The following is a 9,894-nucleotide window of genomic DNA, read 5'->3' on the forward strand; positions in this document are numbered from 1 at the left end:
TGATGTTTGGTGTGTACTGCATGACGATTGGTGTGTACTACATGATGTTTGGTGTGTACTGCATGACGATTGGTGTGTACTGCATGACCATTGGTGTGTACTGCATGACGATTGATGTGTACTGCATGACGATTGGTGTGTACTGCATGATAACTGTGAACTGAAGGCAGAGGAGGCGTTCCATACGTACGACCAGGCGTCTAAAAAGCAAGTTTTTAGTTCAATAAACAATATAAACCAGGGAGATGTACATCTCCCTGATATAAACCAACCAAATACATATTCATATTATACAATTTGTATATCGATTGAAATTTGACAATATTGATCATTCAATTCAATATTTGTAATTTCCAAGTTTGCCGATTGTTTCACCACGTGTCTCTCAGGAACAATCCGCCGTTTTCTCACAAATACAGTATCAAATTTCACTATATTTTAAAAATTGTAATTGAGTTACACTCAAATTTTAAAGATGAGGGCTGAGTAAACGAGACCAGTGGTTCCCCATCTAACTTATACTGGACCACTAAGGAGGTACCCTATAGTATAATCCCGGCCCACCAAGTGACTACCAGGCACAATCTGCCGTTTTCTCACAAATACAGTATCAAATTTTACTATAATATATTAAAAATCGTAAGTGAATTACACTCAAATTTTAAAGATGAGGGCTGAGTAAACGCCGACCAGTGGTCCCACTCTAACTTATACTGGACGACAAGAAGGTATCCTAGTATAATCCCACCAAGTGATTCCCAGGAACAATCCGCCGTTTTCTCACAAAACATTTAATTTCTAATACCATTAAAAGCCATAAGTAACACTGAAAAAATACACAAACGGTGTTTCATGGTTATTGTTGGCTAGAAAAAATAAAAGTGGGCTGGCTTATTGTTGGCTAGCTTGACACCAGCCAATACAATTACTAATATTGAGAATTGAGAGAGAGGGAGACCGTTGGTGGCGCAGTTCCCGTTTCGGACACAAAATGGCTTCTAATATTTGAATGTCGTATTTTAAAAATAATGTTATATGGTGATTTCCAGAAACTTTATAAATATCCTCCGTTTGATTCAAAAGTATTTTCCTTTTAATAAGGTTACGACTGTATTCGCCGCGAATGCTGAAAAGGTAGTACTGTGTTTTAAAGCATATATTTCTCAGTATGATGATTGATTTCACATAAAAAAGATAGCTAGGCCGGCCTAGGCCTGCCCTAGCTAGGCATCTGGTAAAGTATGTGTGAGGAAGGGATACTACCTACCTGGCTAGGCTAGTTATTAGTTGTAAGTGTAGGCCTAGGCTACTCTAGTAAGAGATCCTATTGCCCCTAGCTAGGGTTAGGCCACCTAGCATACAAGGTCTCGATCTAGAGGCCGGATTAATTAGATAATTTATCTGTTTAGGGATATGCCCCGGCCCTAACAACTAATAATTTATAACTTTGTTCAATCATAATGATGACCATAATGATGACGTCATAACATTGCCCGACTGCTGATGTCACAGACGACTTTTTGAAAAGAACAATAACACATTATGCATTTCAATCTATCTAGGGTATTTCCCATAAATTAAAATGCCATTATCATAGGCAATGAAATTGGTCAATCGTATGTGTTATAGAGTATAGATTTACCAATTTGGTAAGAAAACTTGTTAATGTTAAGTACACATTACGTTTTGATCAAAAAATGTAATGACTACAAAATGTGTCATGATGGGATTAGTTTTGTTTGCCGTTTGTTGACTTGAGCAGTCTAACAAATCCCCAATAAACTCTGCTAATAATTTTTCATTCAATATAACTTATAGGTACAATGGACCCTAAACATAAAAGGACACTGCGGATGAACCGTGTTGCTTTAGCTCAAAGTATAGATGCCATAGATGTATTGGAAAAACTAGTAGACAGAATGATATATTCATCAAGAAAAATGGAAGACATTTTGGTAAGTCCTAATCCTAATAAAGGCTCGAACTACAGTAGGTAGAAATTATGTCATTTTATATTCTATGCGAAACAGATGGGTTTTTTTTTGTATCGTATTCAATCTTTCAAAAGAATATGGTATCATATCCAAGCTTTTGAAAAAATATGGTATCGTCCCACCTTTTGTTTATTGTTTGTTTAAATATTAAATATTTTTGCCTAACGTCGCTCTAATCTAAATAGTCTACCTAACCCTCTAAATAAACTCTTCTTCCAAAAGATAAAGAAAAGAGCTGGCATTTTCATGAGGCCCAAGCCAAGACAATGACATGCAAAACACAGTACTATCCACTATGCTACTGAATGCCAGTGAATTAATAATCATCATAATATATAATAATAATAACTATCTATCAGCCAGTTTTTATATTTTTCCGTACAGTCCTATATCTAGCCACAACTGAAAATAATTTGTTCTTTGTTATATATTATGTGTCTTATTATACTACATGTATACAGTTAGTTTTACAGCAATTTATATTTTTAAACTTTGTGTACTCTAGTCAAAAGGCAGTAAGCAGAGGATCACTAATTTTCTTCTAAATGACATTGAAACACGTGGACCAAAAGCGTACAAAGCTTTTGCCGAGTCGCTTGTGGAAACCGGCTACGGGCACTTGGCCGATAATTTAATTCCCGGTATTTCACGCAATGTGATATCTGATCGAAATGAAGAAGCTTATCCGGGAGGAGTACCCATGGAACAGGAATCATCAGCAGTGCCAATCAAACAAGAACATGTAGGAAATGGGTATGCTGGGAATTTGAATGGGACAGCGAGATACGTACAAGCAGATCATAGACAAATTTCACATCAAGGAGGTTAGTGGTATTGGTAGCTTATTTTGGTCTCGGCTTAAAACTCTTGTGCTAATTGTGGATTATTCAGTGATTTGTAATAGCCGAAGGCTGGATGGCAATCTATAATGTTATCGCAGTTGAAGAATTGATTCTCCATGGAGAGGGAACCAACAAGATGGCGGCTGCAATCGACCAATCAGATATGCCCTATGCAGTACGCACTACTACACCTGTGTTGAGCCTATCTGCGTGAGAACGATACGCAACGCAGCGTGTTAAGCGTATAAACGCGAACGCATTCTATATGATCCTCGTATACAAAAAATGCTAGATTATTCTATTGCGATAACAATAAATATATTTAATTTTATAAAACCTTCACTGTGCTTTGACAAGAATATGTTGTAATTTATGTGGTCTTAATGTATTATATTAGATTATTATTTTGTATATTTAATAATGATTTGAACACATTTACGGCCGCCATCTTGTTGGTTCCCCTCCTGTTGGAATCACTTTTCAGTCTGGAGTACGCCCTCTAGTGTTCTTATTACATCTCTGGGATAATTATACTGTATGTCTTGTGTGTCTCCCTCGCTTGTAATGTTACAGTTCTTAGTCTATCAGCATAGCCCACCATTTAATGTTTTCTATTCCCCCAACATGCATGTAAATTAGTGTTTACCATGCCAATAATAAATATTTGGTGTGAAAGCTATTGTCAATTGCAATTGTTTCAGAAAATCAGTGCATGTTCAACTGTCTAATATTACAAACTGACCATACCCAAGGCTGTAGTAAAAGTTTAAAAACAGAGGAGGCAAAAATGCATTAAATATAATTATTAATGTAAAATATGAGGATCTGTGCTGGGGAATTGGGGTGGGTGGTGAAAATTGAAATTCAAATGAGGCAAACACCTCGTCTGCCTCATGCCGACCATGGCCCTGCCATACCCATAGATTACACTTGGGCTCATCCTGAGTGTAGGCCTAATAAAGATGACCCAAACAAACATTTAAAGTGGATATTTTTCAATTTTTATCAGATCATCTGCAGTTAGGCGTAAACCCTGATGTGACGGGTATGCCTGTTTCGCAACCATCAACAGTTATTCCGAATATTGACCCAGACAGGGTAAGTTATTTTTAGTATACTGTTGTTGTGTTGCTATTTAAAAATTACGAATATATGTGACAGCTGCATTAAACAGGCAATTTGAATACGAAGAAGAGAAAACACTGAGACGAAAGCGCAACACCAACTGAGTCACATACTGTATATGACCCTGTAATTAGACAGACCTGGCCCTCTAGAGGTCAGTCTGTCTAATTACAGGTAGTCATTCTTCTGAAGAAGTTGTTCGTGAAAGGAACAACGAAACCGTCAAGAAAAGAAGGGATTTACCATCTAGTCTCTCGTAATTGGTTTGATAAAAAGAATTGTTTACACTTTAGTAACCAACATAGTTTGTATCACACAAACCACATTGAAATTTGTACACAACACATTGTGAATTCATTATCTGGGTTATATTTTGTGTACAATTTGTGTATGATTTTTCTAGTATCACTGTATTTAAAGTTATTCTTTCTTTGTTTTAAGGTTTATAAAATGTGTACAAGTCCGCGTGGATTGGCCATAATTATCAATAATGAAACGTTTAAAACCATGAAACAACGGTTAGGTACAGAATATGATGTTCGTAATCTTCAGTACGTTTTTAGTCGACTCGGCTTTGATGTTCAGAAAAATGAAAATTTAACTGCTTCAGTAAGTATTAATTAAAAAAACCTTTTTTTATGTTTTATTTATTTCAATACATACTGTAGAACCCCTATTAAGGGACACCTTCAGGACCCGACAAAGTGGCCCCTTTATAAGGGTATCCCCTGAATAAGTGTTTAAACATATTGCCTCACATTCGTTTTATAGGAAAGTTTGCGCTTAATATGGTGTCCCAAGGGATGGGTTCTTTCTAGTGTATTTTTTTATTTGACAATATTTTAACAAAAAGAAAAGTGATAGGCACAGTCCATGGTCTCTATCAAAAAAATTAGTTGCCATTTGGAACTCTGAGTTTACTAATCAGCTGTAAAAAGGAAATACTGTATATTAGGACCAGACACAGCTTAGCTTGGCAGTGTAAAAGGGGTAATAGTAAAAGTTAACAAAAATATGTTTCCAAAACTTGCAATAGAAATAAAACAGGGAAGGGTCTGTCATATCTCACCAACACAATATGTATACTATAAACTGTGAAAACCACACAGTTTAAAGGGCTTCAGGGCTGGCACAAACTCATTGAAAACTGTGCATAATGATATGGTTATGTACAAGAAATCATTGTTCTTTTTTTTGAAATTATTTTTCAGGGAATTAAAGCACTATTTCATTCACTAAGCGCGTTTGACCATTCAAAGTTTGATTGTTTGGTTGTTTGCATTTTAACGCATGGAACAAATGGCGGTCTGTTTGGCACTGATGAGGGCATTGTTAGTATTGAAGAAATAACTAACTGCTTCCACTCTAACAGGTGTCCAACATTAGCTGGAAAGCCCAAGTTGTTTTTTCTACAAGCTTGCAGAGGAGGTAAGAGCAATATTTGATACTAGGTAGCTTTTGATTTGCGACGATTAAACTACATCATGTTAATTCATTGTGTGCATATGGAGGTATTGTGGGCCGTGTGTCCTCTCTCCCACCTCAACACAGGTTTGATGGTTTCTAGGTCGACAACACATAGATTGACCTAACCTAGGTTGGTTGCCAAATCAAGAGCTACCTACTATTGTTTTAATGAATAACAGGCCTATACAATGGTAGATGACCTGTTGGAATTCAACCATTCAAATTGTAAAGATATTTTTAATTGTGTTTTAGTTTTTGGATTTTAATACTGGTAGTACTAAAGGTCACCCTTGGTATTTCAACGCTCTCAATTCAATACAAGATTACTGTAGATGCCTTCTGTAGCATGCCTTCTCTTAGAATTCCCTGTTCAATGTTGTTAACAATTTTCTATTAATGATAAATGTTGGTCTGAACACTGAAATTTTCGTCCTACCTGACGGGGCACATAAGTTTTATTTTATTTTATTTCATCAAAACCAACAGCAACGAAAGTTGTCACTTAAAGGTATGAAACAGAAAACAGATACAATAAATACTCTAGATATGAAGCAAACTTAAATAAATAAGTAAATAGTAAAAATTAGTCTATTGAGCACGATTATTTAAAAAAAGAAAACAATTTAATTTGCCACTATTTCCCAGGAGAAATCCTTGGATGATACAAATAAAAAAAGTAAAATAATTTTGTTTTTTCATTTAAAGAGAGTGTTGATAACGGAATTGAGTCAACAGATGGCGCTGCAGTTATTGACCAATCAAACGTTCACGCCACTCGCCAAGAATTCACCCCTCAACAATTCAACTTTCAATCGTCACTTACTCCTATGACTGATTCCGCATTTAGCAGTCAGCAAGAGATGGGTGAAGATTTAATTGATGCTATGCGCGATAAATTACCAAGCCAGAGTGACATGCTACTGGCATATGCTACTGTTCCAGGTAAACATTTTTAAAATATTATAGTACTACTGTTGGTCACTTATCCAAGGTTTAGTCTAAATTTCTTAGGGAATTTACTCATGACAAGTCCAAATATATGAACTTGAAAACTAACTTTCTCAGAATTATACATACATTTTCTCCTAAAAAGATAAAAAATCTCAATTTAGCTGAATTCAGAATTTGAAAAAAATAATAATGTTCAATTTATATATATTTATAAAATGCAGGGTGCCTCTAAGTGCTAACAATAAATAGAAAATGTAAAAAGCACAATATTAATTAATGTTAATTAAAGATGTATTGTCCCTTGAAACACAAAAAAATGAAGGTCAAAATATTCTAAATTTAAATTGGCCATATCAAAGTAATATTAAAGTTATTCACTTTAAGTTGAAAATTCGAGCCAAAAGCAACAAGATTACGTAATTAACAGGTAAATTAGTTTGATTACATTTCGTCTGGAAAATCGTCGCGAGCGAAAGTAAACAAAGATTTCAAACCACGAGTACGCATTATGCATATGCTAATTATGATTGTTTACAACTAGTCACGGTTGAGAAGGTATTTTCAAACAGATCGTGAGGAAGTTTTATGATTATGCATTCAGAGTAGCCAAACAAGCGCGTTTCATTATGGGATATGTTTTGATCGAAAACTTTGACTGGAAGTCAAAGTTATTTTTTAAACAAAAAAACGTCTGTATTTCAGTTAAATGATTTTTTTTTAAACAAATTTTTGGTGAAAGTTAATAACTATTATGATACTTCAAAATGACCCACTTTTTTTCGAAATCTGTTAATTTTTATTTTTTTGGAATTAGTCAAAGGGACAATACATCTTTAAAGTGCAAATTAAAAAGGTGGGATTTGAGGAGTTAGAATGTGGTGAGTGATTCGGCTGTTATGTTCTAAACTTGAAACATGACACTGCCGCGATGCTTACACAGTCTTGTCTGCTGTGTTTAACAAATGTTTAAATTAAATGAAATATAGATTAATTGTTTTCTTTTCTTATACTAGGATTTGTGTCATGGAGGAATTCAAAATGTGGGTCTTGGTTCATACAAGCATTATGTGAGGTACTGCTACAGCATGCAAGTACAGAGGATTTGCTATCAATGATGACAATGGTAAGACTTTCTGCTTTAGGACATCTTGTACCACAGTGGCACTGGGGCCATGAAATACAAACTTAATAATTCATCAAATATTATTTTCTTTTATTCAGGTGAACCAAAAAGTAGCGTATGCCTACGAGTCTTCAAATGGGAGACACAAGCAGATGCCAGCACCCGTCACCATGCTCAGAAAAAAAGTTTTCTTTTTCCCAGGAAGATAGGTGGTCTTATTTAATGGCATGGTTATATATACACAGCAGCTGGACATATGCTAGTTGCAAGAGTCCCTAACTTCAAGCATTTAGAAATTATACTAGATAATTCTCGCATTACCAACCACTTTTTCATTGTAATAATAGTTAGGCTTGTATATTGTAGTGCATTACACTCTAAAGACTAGCTCAATGCACTTTTGTACAAAAAAGTATGATTGTAAAAAAATGTAAATTTAAAAATGTGTAAAAAATTTGAAGGCATTAATTCAGTAGTGGAGGGCTATTAAGTATTAGAATAACCTTTTAGTTTTTAAGGTAAAAGTAGGCCTGAACAAATCATTATGATAGGAAGTGTAAAGCAAACAAGGCCATATACATGGCTGCAGTCGCGTGCTCATGTTAGTGTTTACCGACCAACCGACCGACATAAAGAATATACTTGATACTTGATAGTAAACTGTTTAGCAAAACGCACTTGTGTGGGTTGGATCTTCCAGGACTATTCTATTAATAAAGTAGGTTTTGTAATACTAAGGTACTGCTTTCTCCGAAGATGACGACCGGCAGTATCTCTCTCCGATCCCTCCCCTGTCTCGTAACGAGGGCCCTTCTGAATCGCTTGGCTCTGGTGATACAGCATAGGCCTAGCCTTCCTAGCTGGGGGCCTTGCATTCAAACGCCGCTTTAACACAGCCATTTTAACCCAATAAAAATGGCTGTATACTGTATATTTAAGGTTAGTATGTACATTATTTCTAGTCATTCTCCGTAAACAGGAAAATGGCAACTTTATCGTCTTCAAAAAAATTAAGACGATGGAATTTCACGCTAAGCTCCACCCACTTTGTTAAAGCTCATGCATAAATTATTCATGAGCACCATCCTGTGGCTTCCCGTCGTGTTTCGTAAAGTTCCTAGTGTCGAACAGAGGAGCCCCGATTTAGAGAGAACATAGACAATGTTTTTATTAAAGTTACACTTTCAAATTTTGATTGATTTATTTAATGATGGTACGGTTGAAGGCACCTTCTAATTTCAGTAAAATGTAGAATAAAAATAGAGTGATTATGATGATGACAAAACAGGCATAATGCTATATTTTTGTAGGTTTAAGAATATGGAGTTTTAAAGTTAAAATTAAGTTTTTAGTATAGCATATCAAAAATTAAGATGAAATATGTAAATAAATAGCAATTAATCTATTCTACTGTATGCATATACTATATATCAACAACAAAATCTGTTATATAGTATATTGCTTAGTAGTCTAATGTACTTTTGATTATTGCACTTTTGGTAATAATGGTGCAATACCTTATTTTTAGAATATTACATTTTTGAAAATATAGAAATATATATTTATTCCTTGCATGGCATTTAAAAGTGGTGCATTAGTAATAGAAGAAAAATGAAAAAAAAATTGCAGTGTTCACACATGCAAGAACAAAAATATATTTAGCGATATTATTTTTTGGAGTAAACTTCATTGTCAATGTGATCATTTTTTTCTAATTATCAAATCCATGGATCTATTTATTAGTCTATGGCAAAAACTACTACAGTATACAATTTGTACACAGGAATTCATTTCTTTTAGGACATTAATTTGCTTAGGGCTGATACTATATTAAAAATGCAGTATCACAATAGCATGAACATTTCCTTTATATTATAGTTTGGTTAATTTATATTTGTCAGCCCAATATATGCTATACACAATAAAAACAAGCAGAAGAATAAGCAGCTATGTTGTTTTGTTATAAGCTATAAATGATTGAATTTGCAATATCATTTGAAGTGTAACATTGCTTTGTGTATTACAGCAATTTGATCCTGGTCGAGGCAGGAAGGATACGAGATATGTTTCTCAGTATTTTGACTGGTTAGGACTAATGTGCAAAAAAAGACCACTACTTGTACTGTACGCATTCTTTTGGGCAAGATGCTTTGTCCTTTGGATGGGTTATTTGGATGTGCTTGCAGAACAAGCACATGTTCCCACCATTTCTGCACTGTAGCTGCCATGGGGACATAGAGGGCCTAATCATATATGTACCACAAGCTTCTTGGATATAGTACATAATAAACAGTCATTTTTATATAGTTATCAATTATTGTAGATCATAGCACGCACACAACTATCTGGCTTTTTATAATGTATTATATTTTATAATTATGTGGAATTGCAT

General features: G+C 34.7%; 2 protein-coding genes across 2 annotated transcripts in view; one reads left to right on the plus strand and one right to left on the minus strand.

Moving 5' to 3' along the window:
* The window catches only part of LOC144858772 (solute carrier family 35 member F6-like), a 71,008-nt gene extending 69,889 nt beyond the window's left edge, over positions 1 to 1,119 (minus strand). Inside the window, exon 1 of the mRNA XM_078714882.1 lies at positions 1,110 to 1,119. The gene's annotated coding sequence lies outside the window, so the exon portion shown is untranslated. The remainder of the gene's footprint in view (positions 1 to 1,109) is intronic.
* Positions 1,031 to 9,430, plus strand: LOC144858767 (caspase-3-like). The gene is made up of 9 exons (XM_078714874.1): positions 1,031 to 1,134; positions 1,819 to 1,955; positions 2,500 to 2,818; positions 3,846 to 3,934; positions 4,403 to 4,570; positions 5,173 to 5,389; positions 6,134 to 6,370; positions 7,393 to 7,502; positions 7,601 to 9,430. The coding sequence occupies exons 2-9, from the start codon at positions 1,824 to 1,826 to the stop codon at positions 7,709 to 7,711; spliced, it is 1,383 nt and encodes a 460-aa protein (XP_078571000.1). The 5' UTR covers positions 1,031 to 1,134; positions 1,819 to 1,823; the 3' UTR covers positions 7,712 to 9,430.
* Positions 9,431 to 9,894: the final 464 nt, after the last annotated feature.

This window comes from Antedon bifida, chromosome 2, assembly GCF_963402885.1.
Source record: "Antedon bifida chromosome 2, ecAntBifi1.1, whole genome shotgun sequence".
NCBI lineage: Eukaryota > Metazoa > Echinodermata > Crinoidea > Comatulida > Antedonidae > Antedon > Antedon bifida.

Excerpts from the sequence above, each read along its gene's own strand:
- LOC144858767 (XM_078714874.1), top strand. The coding sequence starts at position 1,824 with ATGGACCCTAAACATAAAAGGACACTGCGGATGAACCGTGTTGCTTTA. Across the intron at positions 3,935-4,402 it reads CGAATATTGACCCAGACAGG|GTTTATAAAATGTGTACAAG; the intron begins GTAAGTTATTTT and ends CTTTGTTTTAAG. Across the intron at positions 5,390-6,133 it reads TCTACAAGCTTGCAGAGGAG|AGAGTGTTGATAACGGAATT; the intron begins GTAAGAGCAATA and ends TTTCATTTAAAG.